This window comes from Eurosta solidaginis, chromosome X (assembly GCF_040869045.1).
Source record: "Eurosta solidaginis isolate ZX-2024a chromosome X, ASM4086904v1, whole genome shotgun sequence".
Taxonomy (NCBI): Eukaryota; Metazoa; Arthropoda; class Insecta; order Diptera; family Tephritidae; genus Eurosta; species Eurosta solidaginis.
The window spans coordinates 12,276,042-12,292,539 of NC_090324.1; the positions used below are offsets into that span (position 1 = coordinate 12,276,042).

A 16,498-nucleotide genomic window follows, 5' to 3' on the forward strand; every position below is an offset into this window, starting at 1 on the left:
AATTGCTTGTGTTGTTTTTTTAAGCCACCACAAGACACAGCAGGTAGAATTGAAATTGCCCCTACCCAAAAGTTCGACCCAAAGGGGAGGGGGGGGGGGGGGGGGGGGGGGAGTATCAGAATTCGTTTTAGAGGTATGGTCCCTTCGGCAAAGTTTCATATTTTGATCCCTTGAATACGATTTTCGCAGTGAGCGATTTTTAAATCGACCGCCCCAATATATAGTATGTATATATATTTTCGCAATTTCAGCCCCATTTTAACAGCTAGAAACAAATTTCACCAAATGCATACGTATATAGCATATATTGTTGTCTGAAAAAATCATAGAGATCGGTGGTATATATATTACATACCCCATATAAACTGTCATTTTTGCCCCTTTTTTACGGCTAGAAGTTTCAAATTTCAAAATTTCATCAAATACTTACGTTTAAGTCATATATTGTTGAAATACGTGATTCGTAGACCACAAAAAACGTGAAACTTTGCATCCTCACACAAAGTACCTACCTATTTTTTATTTTATATTTATCTTAAAAATCGTTTAGGTATGTATGTACATCTGTTCACTATATATTTCTTATCTTATACAACCGATTATTTGGAGATTACGAATGGGATAAGATTACTGTTCAGCCTCATTCATCAAAGGTATGAAGTCTTCGGCACAGCCCCTTCCTTACTTGTTGTATATAGACATCGCTCTCCCGTTGTGGTTGGCAACGTAATTGTTGCTTAAATTTTACTTCTTTATAATATAACATTCCCCTTTCTTGTTCTTCATTATTTTGTTGTTGTTGTTTTTTGTCTAATCTTCTTCATCTCTTGTAATTTTCTCGTCGCAGCCATGGCTATGTGAGTTTTTGTACTCGTCGACAAAATCCTACATCGATATTTCATTTTACGGCTGCAGCCAATGTGCGATGGTAGCGTTTTCGCCTACCACACCTAAGATCCCTGTTGTAGCGCTTTTGGTGTTGTCATCCGAATATTTACGGATCTTATTGACGTTGAACTAGTTGTTTTCTTGCACAAATGTTTTGGTTGTTGTTGTTGAGGCACGCGTGCAGCTTTTTGAAAGCTTTAACTGTGTGTTCGATAATGCTCCGAGATTCACTAAAAATGGTTGATGAAACACAAATCGATCTTCCTGAGTATTAATTGATGTTTCAGTGGTAGTTACATGGCATTTGGTTAGGCTTACTGTGTTATGTAAATTAATTATAAAATTATTTTATCACATTTTATTTTTTAACGCCGTTTTGGCGTATATTAAAAATTATTATAAAAACGGTTTTATTTAATTGGAATAACGCCAAAAACTATGAGTATATGTATTTAAAAAATCTCTAGTTTATATTTATTTATTTTAGGCTTGAATAATATGAAACAATTTAAATTGTTAAATAACAATCAAAGCCAATCATGATTCTTTAAACATTTGACTGTTGCTGTTTCCGAGAAATAAATTTTCCTATTTCATCCTACACAAAATTTCCACTGCTTTTAACAAAAAAATGACTGCTATTTTTACATAGTGTGTTTGCCTCTTAGTACTCTTTCTGAAAATCCACTACTTAATAATAAAAAACGGCGATCAAGCGGAAACTTGGTACACACTTGACGTGCTTTGACTCTATTACTAGGATGTTAAATATATTTTGAATGTTTAATTGTTGAAGGTTTAAGAGGTTCAAATACTGACATTGAGCATAGACGAGAGACATTTGGTTCAAACGTTATACCACCGAAAGCTCCGAAAACATTTTTGACCTTAGTATGGGAAGCATTACAAGATGTTACTCTTATTATTTTGGAAGTCGCTGCTCTAGTTTCACTCGGTTTATCATTTTACAACCCCGCGGACGAAGATGCCCGTAAGTATTTGTTATTGAGGTGAAGAGATATATAAAGTGTTATAACAAGTTGGACACCGGTGTTGAAATTTACAAAGTTAAAACTATTTTCAAGTTTGTAATGGAAGTACATTATTTTCCATTCAACATCTCGTAGGTATGGAAGTGCCATACGAAAACCGTCACTGAAATCATAGTGCCTGAAAAACTAGCAATTTCACTTTGTGGCTGACGAAAAGTAGTAATATAATTTTTTTATCGTACTTTGCGCCAACATATCTATAATGGTATAGTTTAAAAATAAAAATAAATAAATACAAGGAGCGATAACCACCGAAGAGATTTCAGGCTGAGCTCTCCTTCCAATTCACTTTGGCCTTCTTTTAATTTTTCAAAAAAAAATTTTACAGAACGGGACCTGCATATTTTACGCCGACTCCGAACGACATCTGCAAGGCAGATGCATTTTACTGAGAAGCTTTTCATTGCAGAAGTACACTCGCCAAATCACTGTAAAGGGATGACTCCGTTTAGAAAAACTTTTTTCTAACTGTTGTTGTTGTTTTATCGGCCTTCGTGGTTAATATTTAAACAATAGTCAAGCTCTAGGCCAAATAAAATATATAGAATTTAAACCACAAAGTGATTATGTGTAAACATATATTTGTCAATTTTTATTTATGTCGATATTTCGACTTCATTCTGAAGTCATCTTCAGTACTGAAAACATTAATAATATTAAAAGCAAGAAACATATACAGACCAATTCTAAACGAAAATTCCGTGCGAGTTTTTTCCCTTCTCCCATTCCTCGTATTCTAAATAAAAATTCCTTGTGAGTTTTTTCACTTCTCCCTTTCCTCCTATTCTGAACAATGTTCGAAAAAGCGGAAACCGGTTATGGGAGAAAAGTAGGTATTATGAATGTGAGGGAGAGGGAGATTTCTCTGCCATTTCATAGGAGTTTTTTCACTAGTTAAATTAAAGGGAATGTATCAAAATAGTTAAAGGAAAATGGTTATTTTAAGACAGAACACTTATTTGTACAAATTTGTGCTAAAATATGTAATTACATTCTACCACAATATTCTCACTGTTAATACAACAACAACAACCACAATAGTCTTTATTTTAAGTAGAAAATATATCATAAGCAACAGAAGAGCTTTTGGTATATTTGATGCAGCCATCCAGAAATTGCGCAAGGATTTTTAAGAAGGCTTAAATAGATTTTGGCATATAGCGAAAGGCGAACTCAACTCGACTTGGCCGCCAGAAAATTGCTTTGCTGAATGAAAGCAGGCAACTCCAGTGGATTTGTGTTATCCCGCCGTCTTCTTCTTCTTATGCTACTCTGTTGATGTTGATCTGGCACAAATTCATTACTCATTTCAGTGAATAACACATGAAATGCAATACTGTGCATTGTTTATATTTTGTTTCTTAATTTCAAACAAATTTGTTTCAAATTGCCACAAAAAGGAAAACGTCTCGTTCAAATTTCTCATAGGTGCAAATCGCTCAGTAATGCCAGTGATTACCGAATCAACGATCACCAAGAATGTATTGTTTTTAAAATCAGACTCTGGATCATCCGTAATCATCTCATTTCCATTATCTTACCTAGACCACCTAGTGTCTGAAAGACTGTGAAGAGAGCTCGGTACATTTTTTTTGAGGATGTTGTTGTGGACTGCTGCTGAAAATAGTAAAACATTTTTGTACAACTTCGAAGGTAATTGCAGCCGTACAACATTCTGCAGCATCAACACCACATAAATTGAGATTGTGAGTTGCACAAGGCGGGTAATCGGTATTCGAGTTTTTGTCGAGAATGTGACGTTGTGCTCCGTTGTAAGCTCCTTTATATTGGCGCCGTTATCGTACCCTTGGGCACGACAATTTTTTAATGGGATTTCATGTTTACCTAGAGTATGGCAAATTAAATCCGCGATTTCTTTACCAGTTTTTTGCTTACAATCCACGAAAGCCAAAAACCGTTCTTGAATTGTAAAATTTGTTGCTTTCGAATTGAAATTGAGGTAGTGCAAAATGAACGTTGTCTGTTAAACGTGACTAGCATCAGGCGTAGCATCAACGATAATAGCAAAATACTTGGCTTTTTTGCGTTGATCTAATATAGTTTCCCTCACGTTTTTTGCACAACTTTCTATAAACTCTTTCTGAATATCTGGGGAAAGATAGTGAACCTGTAAACGTTCGTGCTGCTGTTGTGAAATCCTAACTTTCTCCAAATGATCTCTAAGTATCGGGTCATAATGACTTATGAGTTCTAATATGCCCAACAAATTTCCATTGTTTCTTTCACTAAGATATATACTTTCGCCTCTGAAAGCTAGGCCTATTTCACCCAAAAATAAAATAGTGTCCGAAATTCTATATAAAATTTCTTTCCACTTTTGAGTTTCAGTGATTAGCTGCTCACTGATAAGTGTATCAATTGTAGCCTCCTTTTGAATTCGATTTTGTAAAGATCGACATTGAATATAACATTTAATGTGGTATTGAGTATTTTCATGTGCTGGCAGTTTATCGTATAGTAGATCGCAAAAACTCATTATTCACGGTACCGATGTCGAAGTCGTTTAAATAATCGGGACCTTGATACAGAGTTGGTTGCAAGAATTTTTGAAGATGAAGCTTCATCAGTGTCACCACGAAACTTTACAATTTCGGATTCATGTAAACATACATTTTTGTTTGATGTTTTTATTGGCTCCTTACTGTTCGAAGGCCCAGCTAAAAAATCATTATCAATAATCAAATCGGACCCGGAACCTGATTGGTGAACACAATTATGCGTGATATCAGAATAGTGTACATTTACACAGTCATTTTAATTTGCTTTAATCCAGGGATTACAAATAATGGTAATTTTCATTTTCCGCTAAGAAAATAAGTTGTTTTTCGAGTTTTTTATTTCGCTTGAAAAATAACGGTTAGTTTTCGAGTGAAATTAAATGGGGAAATAATCGTTATATATTGAGTGAAAGATTAAAAAAAACCTTTATTAGCAGTCCCTACTTTAATCACTTTAATTTTATTTGAGCACTCGGCGAGAAGTATGATTCAGCCCTTATATTGCTTCATTTACTTACTTTTTGGAATTTCTAAATTGCAAGCTGAGTCGAGTTGTTCGGTCCAAAATTGAACCCAAATAGGGTTTTTGTTTTTTATTATTTTCTTCTTCTATCTTCATGCGCTCAGCACGTTCTTTACGCTTTTGATTCCAGGTTTGTGGTGGTACATGGCGTAGCAGGTCTAAAAAGTATATTGCTTATTACTGGTGACTGAACTCAATTATTATTGTCGTTGATTAGTGTGAACGGTTTGAATATGATTGATTTCTTCATAATTGGTTATCATAGTCTTTCAAACACACTTATATACAGATGCTTTTTTTTCTCTTTTTATACTCAGTTGAGCAGAGCTCACAGAGTATATTAACTTTGATTGGATAACGGTTGGTTGTACAGGTATAAAGGAATCGAGATAGATATAGACTTCCATATATCAAAATCATCAGTATCGAAAAAAAATTTGATTGAGCCATGTCCGTCCGTTCGTCCGTCCGTCCGTCTGTCCGTTAACACGATAACTTGAGTAAATTTTGAGATATCTTGATGAAATTTGGTATGTAGATTCCTGGACACTCATCTCAGATCGCTATTTAAAATGAACGATATCGGACTATAACCACGCCCACTTTTTCGATATCGAAAGTTTCGAAAAACCGAAAAAATGCGATAATTCATTGCCAAAGGCGGTTAAAGCGATGAGACTTGGTAGATGGGTTGACGTTATGACGCAGAATATAAAATTAGTAAGATTTTGGACAATGGGCGTGGCACCGCCCACTTTTACAAGAAGGTAATTTAAAAGTTTTGCAAGCTGTAATTTGGCAGTCGTTGAAGGTATCATGATGAAATTTGGCAGGAACGTTACTACTATTACTATATATGTGCTAAATAAAAATTAGCAAAATTGGATGAAGAACACGCCCACTTTTAAAAAAAAAATTTTTTTAAATTCAAATTTTAACAAAAAATTTAATATCTTTACTGTATATAAGTAAATTAAGTCAAAATTCAACTTCAGTAATGATATGATGCAACAAAATACAAAAATAAAAGATAATTTCAAAATGGGCGTGGCTCCGCCCATTTTCATTTAGTTTGTATAGAATACTTTTAATGCCATAAGTCGAACAAAAATTTACCAATCCTTCTGAAATTTGGTAGGGGCATAGATTCTATGACGGTAACTTTTCTCTGTGAAAATGGGCGAAATCGGTGGAAGCCACGCCCAGTTTTTATACACAGTCCACCGTCTGTCCTTCCGCTCGGCCGTTAACACAATAACTTGAGCAAAAACCGATATATCTTTACTAAACTTAGCCCACGTACTTATCTGAACTCACTTTATTTTGGTATAAAAAGTGGCCGAAATCCAACCATAACCACGCCCACTTTATCGATATCGAAAATTACGAAAAATGAAAAAATGCCATAATTCTATACCAAATACGAAAAAAGGGATGAAACATTGTAACTGGATTGGTTTATTGACGCAAAATATAACTTTGGAAAAAACTTTGTAAAATGGGTGTGACACCTACCATATTAGGTAGAAGAAAATGAAAAAGTTCTACAAGGCGAAATCAACAGCCCTTGGAATCTTGGCAGGAATACTGTTAGTGGTATTGCATATATAAATAAATTAGCAGTACCCGACAGATGATTTTCTGGATCACCTGGTCCACATTTTGGTCGATATCGCGAGAACGCCTTCACATATACATCTAAGGGCCACTCGCTTTTAAAACCCTCATTAATACCTTTAATTTGATATCCATATCGTACAAACACATTCTAGAGTCACCCCTGGCCCACCCTAATGGCGATCTCTCGAAAAGTTGTCCACCTATAGACCTAATGCCCACTCCCTCTTAAAATGCTCAGTAACACCTTTCGTTTGATATCCATATCGTACAAACATTCTAGAGTCACCCCTGGCCCACCCTAATGGCGATATCTCGAAAAGGCGTCCACCTATAGACCTAATGTCCACTCCCTCTTAAAATGCTCAGTAACACCTTTCGTTTGATACCCATATCGTACAAACATTTTAGATTCACCCCTGGCCCACCCTAATGGCGATATCTCGAAAAGGCGTCCACCTGTAGACCTAATGCCCACTCGCTCTTAAAATGCTCAGTAACACCTTTCGTTTGATACCCATATCATACAAACATTCTAGAGTCACCCCTGGCCCACCCTAATGGCGATATCTCGAAAAGGCGTCCACCTATAGACCTAATGCCCACTCCCTCTTAAAATGCTCAGTAACACCTTTCGTTTGATACCCATATCGTACAAACATTCTAGAGTCACCCTTGGTCCACCTTTATGGCGATATCTCGAAAAGGCGTCCACCTATAGAACTAAGGATTACTCCCTTTTAAAATACTCATTACCATCTTTCATTTGATACCCATATCATACAAACATTCTAGAGTCACCCCTGGCGATATCTCGAAAAGGCGTCCACCTATAGACCTAATGCCCACTCCCTCTTAAAATGCTCAGTAACACCTTTCGTTTGATACCAATATCATACAAACATTCTAGAGTCACCCCTGGCCCACCCTAATGGCGATATCTCGAAAAGGCGTCCACCTATAGACCTAATGCCCACTCCCTCTTAAAATGCTCAGTAACACCTTTCGTTTGATACCCATATCATACAAACATTCTAGAGTCACCCCTGGCCCACCCTAATGGCGATATCTCGAAAAGGCGTCCACCTATTGACCTAATGCCCACTCCCTCTTAAAATGCTCAGTAACACCTTTCGTTTGATACCCATATCATACAAACATTCTAGAGTCACCCTGGCCCACCCTAATGGCGATATCTCGAAAAGGCGTCCACCTATAGACCTAATGCCCACTCCCTCTTAAAATGCTCAGTAAGACCTTTCGTTTGATACCCATATCATACAAACATTCTAGAGTCACCCTTGGTCCACCTTTATGGCGATATCTCGAAAAGGCGTCCACCTATAGAACTAAGGATTACTCCCTTTTAAAATACTCAGTAACACTTTTCGTTTGATACCCATATCGTACAAACATTCTAGAGTCACCCCTGGCCCACCCTAATGGCGATATCTCGAAAAGGCGTCCACCTATAGACCTAATGCCCACTCCCTCTTAAAATGCTCAGTAACACCTTTCGTTTGATACCCATATCGTACAAACATTCTAGAGTCACCCCTGGCCCACCCTAATGGCGATATCTCGAAAGGGCGTCCACCTATAGACCTAATGCCCACTCCCTCTTAAAATGCTCAGTAACACCTTTCGTTTGATGCACATATCGTACAAACACATTCTAGAGTCACCCTTGGTCCACCTTTATGGCGATATCTCGAAAAGGCGTCCACCTATAGAACTAAGGATTACTCCCTTTTAAAATACTCATTACCATCTTTCATTTGATACCCATATCATACAAACATTCTAGAGTCACCCCTGGCGATATCTCGAAAAGGCGTCCACCTATAGACCTAATGCCCACTCCCTATTAAAATGCTCAGTAACACCTTTCGTTTGATACCCATATCATACAAACATTCTAGAGTCACCCCTGGCCCACCCTAATGGCGATATCTCGAAAAGGCGTCCACCTATAGACCTAATGCCCACTCCCTCTTAAAATGCTCAGTAACACCTTTCGTTTGATACCCATATCGTACAAACATTCTAGAGTCACCCTTGGTCCACCTTTATGGCGATATCTCGAAAAGGCGTCCACCTATAGAACTAAGGATTACTCCCTTTTAAAATACTCATTACCATCTTTCATTTGATACCCATATCATACAAACATTCTAGAGTCACCCCTGGCGATATCTCGAAAAGGCGTCCACCTATAGACCTAATGCCCACTCCCTCTTAAAATGCTCAGTAACACCTTTCGTTTGATACCCATATCATACAAACATTCTAGAGTCACCCCTGGCCCACCCTAATGGCGATATCTCGAAAAGGCGTCCACCTATAGACCTAATGCCCACTCCCTCTTAAAATGCTCAGTAACACCTTTCGTTTGATACCCATATCATACAAACATTCTAGAGTCACCCCTGGCCCACCCTAATGGCGATATCTCGAAAAGGCGTCCACCTATTGACCTAATGCCCACTCCCTCTTAAAATGCTCAGTAACACCTTTCGTTTGATACCCATATCATACAAACATTCTAGAGTCACCCTGGCCCACCCTAATGGCGATATCTCGAAAAGGCGTCCACCTATAGACCTAATGCCCACTCCCTCTTAAAATGCTCAGTAAGACCTTTCGTTTGATACCCATATCATACAAACATTCTAGAGTCACCCTTGGTCCACCTTTATGGCGATATCTCGAAAAGGCGTCCACCTATAGAACTAAGGATTACTCCCTTTTAAAATACTCAGTAACACTTTTCGTTTGATACCCATATCGTACAAACATTCTAGAGTCACCCCTGGCCCACCCTAATGGCGATATCTCGAAAAGGCGTCCACCTATAGACCTAATGCCCACTCCCTCTTAAAATGCTCAGTAACACCTTTCATTTGATTCCCATATCGTACAAACACATTCTAGAGACACCTCTGGTCCACCTTTATGGCGATATCTCGAAACGGCGTCCACCTATGGAACTAAGGATCACTCCTTTTCAAAATACTCATTAACAGCTTTCATTTGATACCCATATCGTACAAACATATTCCAGAGTCACTCCTGGTCCACCTTTATGGCGATTTCTCGAAAAGGCGTTCACCTATAGAACTAAAGCCCATTCCCTTTTAAAATACTCATTACCACCTTTCATTTGATACCCATATCGTACAAACACATTCTAGAGTCACCCCTGGTTCACCTTAATGGCGATATCTCGAAAAGGCGTCCACCGATAGACCTAAGGCCCACTCCCTCTTAAAATGCTCAGTAACACCTTTCATTTGATACCCATATCGTACAAACAAATTCTAGAGTCAGCCATGGTCCACCTTTATGGCGATATCCCTAAATGGCGTCCATCCATAGAACTATGGCCTACTCTCTCTTAAAATACTCTTTAATACCTTCCATTTGATACAAATGTCATACAACCACATTCCAGGGTTACCCTAGGTTCATTTTCTACATGGTGATTTTCCTTATTTGGTCTACATAGCTCTCAACTGAGTATGTAATGTTCGGTTACACCCGAACTTAGCCTTCCTTACTTGTTTCTACGATATTTAATTTACCAGAGATTAGTGATGGCCGATACAGCTATTTTGAACTATCAGTGAAAATTGTGATGACGATTTTTGAATCGCGGCTATTTTTTTAGCTATAGCGATCGCTTCAATTTATTTTTAATAAGCATATGTGCAATTTGTATACTTGGATATAAAAAAGGAATGTTTAAGTTTGCTTACCGGAGTAGAATGTTACACATTAATTTAGGTTAGTATACAGAATATATGAACCAAAATTGGAATAAAAAGAAAAAAATATTTTCCATTTTTTTTTTAAACTGATATAATATGAAATTCTAATTTTCTGAGATATTATGATACAATATTATTAACTGGCTAACGACATTATGTTCAGTCTCGTATTACACTCAATGAGATGAATCTAGCGGAAATAGATGTCTATGCATCTTTGTTTTATAAATTTTGCTAATTGAAAACGCTTTGATTTTTAAATGTAAGATGAATCAATCTGAAATAAATCTGTATATGTAACACCATAAAAAACATGATTTATTTACTATTATTTTTATACTACACCGATGTATTCAGAAATACTCCGTATGAATTTATTCTGAAAGTTGTATTTGGATGCATAATGTTTTTATAGTAAAGTGAATTAATTTTAAATGAGACATTCAGAGCAAAAATATAGCAAATTCTTCAAACTGTTATAAAAATATTTTTTAACAGAAAATTAGGCACCCACTTCAGTGCCCTAGAAATTAGCCCGATAATTTAACCATATAATATGACAAAACTTCAACTGCATTCTCCCAAAAAAAAACTTAAATTTTGAGTTACATCTGTTTACAATAAGATGAGTGACATATATTTCTATTATTTTATTTTTCCATCAAAAACACGATTTTTATAAAACTGCTAACGGCTACTGCCTAGAAGTGTTAACTTAGGAATTACACAGGCAACCAATCTTAGACCAAGTCTAAAAATCCAGGTCTATTTGGCGTCATTTGAAACGAAACGTCATTAAAAACGAAAAAATTCAGTCATTTGAACACTTCATGAAATATTTATATGAACGGGGACTTTTACAATTATCACCGGGCTTTGCATGCGTTTCATTTATGGGCTCATAAAATTGCCACATTTCACTTCTTTTTTTACTATAATTTGCTGCCATCTTTCACTCTGTATTAAAACGGATTTTGGTAATAGTCTAGTTGAGGTGTCGACTGCTAATACGCTACCAAAAATATCGGGAGAGGTATCAATTGACCGGCCTTGACATCAGTATTAATAATCCGAAGGCGAAAAATAAAAATTTTAACGCGTTCAAAAGATATTAACGAAAAACCGAAAAATGGCCCGCGGGTCCTTCCGAAACCGGGGATGGTATCCATAGTATTTTTGTGCAGAACACCTTTCTGCGTTGGCGGCCTTCGGCCGCGCTTATAAAAACTTACCCTGCGTGGGTTCAACACCGGTTTGGAGACCAAGCCAATATCCGCGCAAAACACTTATGTTCACAATTTTTTTTTGTTGGTACTACAACTGTAATGAAGCTTTTCCTTGCCCCGTTTCTTCTTCAATAAGTGCTGGGGTAAAATCACCGTGTCCAAGCTTCACTTACAACAAATTTGTATTTCGGGGCACCTTGCAAATCGTTTTCATATAAAATTCACTTTATTGCTTTAACTCCTTAAACTATAATATAAATGTATAAATGTCACTTCATTTGATGCTTGCTCTATGATTAGTGGTGGGCTAACGGTCCCTCGTGTCCCGTTAGGGGCGTTCCGTTAGGACGCCTTACTCGTCGCTGCCTGGGTATGTGTAAATGTATCTCGGTGACGCCTTGCGTCGGCGTGTTTCTCCTACGATTGGCGGCTGCGCTGTCTCTGCTGCGGCTTATGTCGGTGCGTCTGCGCGAGTGTAACTCTGGTATGGTTGACGTCGTATGTTTGCGCCGCTCTGCCGCGGCCAACGTCGTACGTTAGCGTGACTCTGCTGTGGTCAACGTCGTATGCTCGTGTAATTCTGCTGCGGCCAGCGTCGTATGTTTGTGTGAATCTGCCGCGGCCAACGTCGTATGCTTGCGTGACTCTGCTGTGGCCAACGTCGTATGTTTGCGTGACTCTGCTGTGGCCACCGTTGTATGTTTGCGTAGCTCTGCTGCCGAGGCTTATGGTGGTGCCGCGCGGGCTCGTGACGTTGTGGGTCTTCGCTTAGCAGGGAGTGAGCGTGGTCTAAGGCGTTGTAGAGCGGTTAAAACCAGCTTACCCACAATCCTCAAGCCACGGCTTCCTCCTATGAAGGAAACTGTCTTGCGATGGTTAAAACCGATACGCCTTTCAGATGCCTTTCAATTGCTGCTCAGGTGACAATCGCAACTTCGCGTCCCGTTAGGTGCGATCCGTTAGCCTCGGTACAGTCACGTTGTGGCGTTTCACTCCGATTCACTTCTACTGTGATTTGCCGACGTACTTCTGCCGCGGTTGACGTTTGGCTAAGCGCGGAATCACGATGCTGTGGTGGACGTGTGCTGACGAGGAAACGAGCGTGGTCTAAAGCGTTGTAGAACGGTTAAAAACAGCTTACCCACAATTCTCAGTCCCCGACTTTCTCCTATGAAACGCGCCGGCTTGCAATGGTTAAAACCGATATGCCTTCCAGAACTCTTCAGTGGTAGCTCTAGTCGCAACCACAACCGCGTGCTGACTCCCTGTTGTCTTCTTGTGTTACCCTTTTCATAGCTAATTCTCTTGATGTTGCTAGCTTAGTTCGTTGCGTTGCCATGGTTACGGTGTTACTGTGGAGTATTGCGGCAACTTGTTGCGCTAGTGATGTTTCAGAAACTTGTTTGTGTTTCGTGTTGTGTTGGCTATGTTGCTGATCTTGTTCTTCTGTAGAGTTTTTGTTTGTGTTGCGTTGTCTGTGTTACCGATCCTGTGTTGTGTGGCGGTGGTTTTGTGTGGGCCAAATTAATGGTTTATATTTGGTCCTCACACTTCCCCCACTTCGGCTATTTAACCATCCGTGTCTGCTACTTGTATCGGTGCTTTCCTTTTGGTCATCGTGCCCTCGTATCTGTTTGTCGGGAATTTTACCCGGGGATTGCGTTTCCCTTCGGCCATGGCGATAACCAGTTCCCTTACTTTGGTGAACTTGTCGTTGAAATTTTCCATGTTGCTTGTGATGACTACGGTTTAGACTTGGTTTGTATTTTGTTTAGATATTCTTAGCAAATGGCGTGTTACTCGGTGGTCTGCGATCGAATGACTGGTGTCATTCCGGTGTTCTCTGCTCCCTGCCTGCGTGTTTTTTTTTAGTATATTTAATTGTTGATTCGTTTTATTATTTCGTGATTTCGTGATTTTGCCTGTTCAAGATGAGTGGTATACCTACAGCTGTGCGATGCTTGACGTCTTCTCCTTTCCGCTATCGATTTTCCGTAATTTCACAATTACTGGGGAGACTTACCCCAGGATTTGGTAAGGGCCATCATACTTGGGAGCTAATTTCGCTGCAAATCCCTCAGTTGCGTTGGACAGGTGGTGCTCCTTGGCCAGGACTAATTGGCCGACTACGGGGGTACATTTTCTCCGCCGTAGGTTATAATGACGTGCTTCATCTACTGCCGCTCTCTCCATATTCTGCCTCACTATTCTAAAGGCTTCCTGCATTCTGTTGGACTTCTCTTCGGCTGTGGTGTGGGTTGCACCTGTCCCAAAGTTGACTTCATTGAATAGGGCTCCTGGCAATCGTAGCTCCCGTCCTTGCACGAGGAAAGCTGGGCTGTAGCCTGTAGAAGCGTTGACACTAGTATTTATCGCTAGCTCAATTTCCGTAAGAAGATCGTCCCATCGCTTGTGTTTTGAGTTGGTGAGCTGCGATATCATCCGCTTAATTGTCCTCTTTGCTCCTTCGGTTGGGTTTTCTTGGGGGGTATAGGGTGCGGCGTATTGTTGTCGTACCCCGACTTCCTTGAGGTAGCGCTGCCAGAGCGTACTACAAAACAGTGCGCAGTTGTCGGATATGAGTACTTTGGGGACCCCAAACTTTGCGAGGATCCGTTCCCTGAAAGCACGGCAAAGGCCGTCTGCGGTATCATGCCTCATGGGGATCAATTCCACCCACTTTCTGAATCGGTCGAAAAATACCAGTATTTCCGTGTGTAGATCGCGGTAGGGGTCCAACGAAGTCGACGCATACCGTGGCAAATGGTTCCTGGGCTACCTGTGAAAGCATCTTTCCGGCTGGATTTTGTTGTGTTTCGTTGTATTTCTGGCAGGATTCGCATTGACGTACATACCGGCTGATGTCACGGAACATGCCGGGCCAATAATATCGGTTGGCGATTCGTGTTACTATCCGGCGGATACCCATGTGTCCCGCGCTTGGTATGTCATGATTTTCCTGTAATACTGGCTGTCTGAGTGGTGTGGGCACACACAATTTCCATGGTATCGCCTCTTCGTCGTGTGACCGGCAGGGAATATTGCGGTATAACTGTCCATCCTGTATTGTATAGTCGGCTTATTTCTCCGTGTTGGTGCGTACTTCGCCGACACGCTAGTGCCACCACTTGCATTTTGGTTCCGTCGTCGTTGTAAGTCGTACGCGATCCGCCTCGCCTTCTATACCATTGTGTTTATTGTTGGGTACGTCGTCGTTAATTCGATTAACGGTGTCATACCTGTCGTCACTCGTACACTGGTGTTGCACTCTGAATGGTCCCTGACGTTGCTCCTGATGTCGTACCTGGCGTTACTCCTTCTCGGTGGTGTTATACTCTGAATGGTCTCTGACGTGGCTCAGGCGGTGTGAGCTGAGCAAAGGGTCTGGTTAACACGAGGTGGCCTCCTCCACATGATATAACTGATCCTATGCTCCCTAGCGTGTATAGGCCAAGTATATTGGCGTCAATTGCCCCAGGAATCACATGTAGGACTGTGTGAATTGACGAGTCCCCGAGGCGTACCTCTGTCCTTACGGCGTCGAAGATCGTAGTGCTAACTCCGTTGGCCATTGTTATCTCGATGGCCACTCTTACCTTCTCTCCGCTTCCAGAACTCACCACCTGATTCGCGATGGTGGCTGAAACGAAACTCATTGAGGCCCCTGTGTCGATAACTCCTCCGATGATACTGTCCCAATCTGAGCTGGGGCGTAAAGGCGGCCGTCTTCCTGGTACGTAACTACTGCTGATTCGGCGCTGGGTTCAGTGGGCTCACCGCGCCTTGTTCTTGGTGACGCCCTCCGTCGTTTCCCTGACTTCGACGGCAGCATTCAATTGGCGGTATATGGTTCCGACCGCACTCCCAACAGAAAAATGTTCGTGTGTTACGACATCTCCTTGCATAGTGTCCTTCTTGGCCACGCATTCCACATACTCTGTTCGGGTCGAAAACCCGCGTTTCTGAGTGGCGCTGTACGCTCGGTGGCTGCTGGTGGGATGATCGTTCCGAATGTGGTGATGAAACTGTAGTTTGATCTCAAAAGACGTGCCTCGCTATTTCGCAACGTGATCCGTCTGATTTCTGTCGGTGACTTTCGTGGATACCTTCGTATTCCTCGGCGAGAGAGATGAGTTCTCCTAGGGTGTTGAAATCCCTTCTGCGAATATAGAGTAAATAATCGGGGTGGCTATTGCGGAAGATTCTTTCCAGGCGCTGCTCGTTGCTGTACCCGGCATGTCTCATCAAGCTCTGTATCGCTAGTACATAATCTTTATATTATTATTATATTATATAAAAAAGTAATGTTTAAGTTTGCTTACCGGAGTAGATTGAATGTTATACATTAATTTAGTTTAGTATACAGAATATATGAACCAAAATTGGAATAAAAAGAAAAAAAATATGTACATATTATTGTAAACTGATATAATGTGAAATTCTATTTTTCTGAGACATTATGATACAATATTATTAACTGGCTAACGACATTATGTTCAGTCTCGTATTACACTCAATGAGATGAATCTAGCGGAAATAGATGTATATGCATCTTTGTTTTATAAATTTTGCTAATTGAAAACGCTTTGATTTTTAAATGTAAGATGAATCAATCTGAAATAAATCTGTATATGTAACACCATAAAAAACATGATTTATTTACTATTATTTTTATACTACACCGATGTATTCAAAAATACTCCGTATGAATTTATTCTGAAATTTGTATTTGGTTGCATAATGTTTTTATAGTAAAGTGAGTTAATTTTAAATGAAAAATGCAAAGCAAAAATATAGCAAATTCTTCAAACTATTATAAAAATATTTTTTAACAGAAAATTAGCCACCCACTTTAGTGCCCTAGAAATTAGCCCGAGAATTCAACCACATTATATGACAAAAC

General features: G+C 39.8%; 1 protein-coding gene across 10 annotated transcripts in view; it reads left to right on the forward strand.

Moving 5' to 3' along the window:
* Positions 1 to 16,498, forward strand: part of LOC137234572 (plasma membrane calcium-transporting ATPase 2-like) — a 2,440,841-nt gene that overhangs the window by 500,610 nt on the left and 1,923,733 nt on the right. For 9 of the 10 annotated variants that reach the window (XM_067758033.1, XM_067758029.1, XM_067758032.1 and 6 more), the window contains one exon: positions 1,685 to 1,879. The exons of the other annotated variant lie outside the window; for it this stretch is intronic. In XM_067758033.1, coding sequence (XP_067614134.1) covers positions 1,685 to 1,879 — 195 coding nt within the window. The remainder of the gene's footprint in view (positions 1 to 1,684; positions 1,880 to 16,498) is intronic. 10 annotated transcript variants of the gene reach the window in all.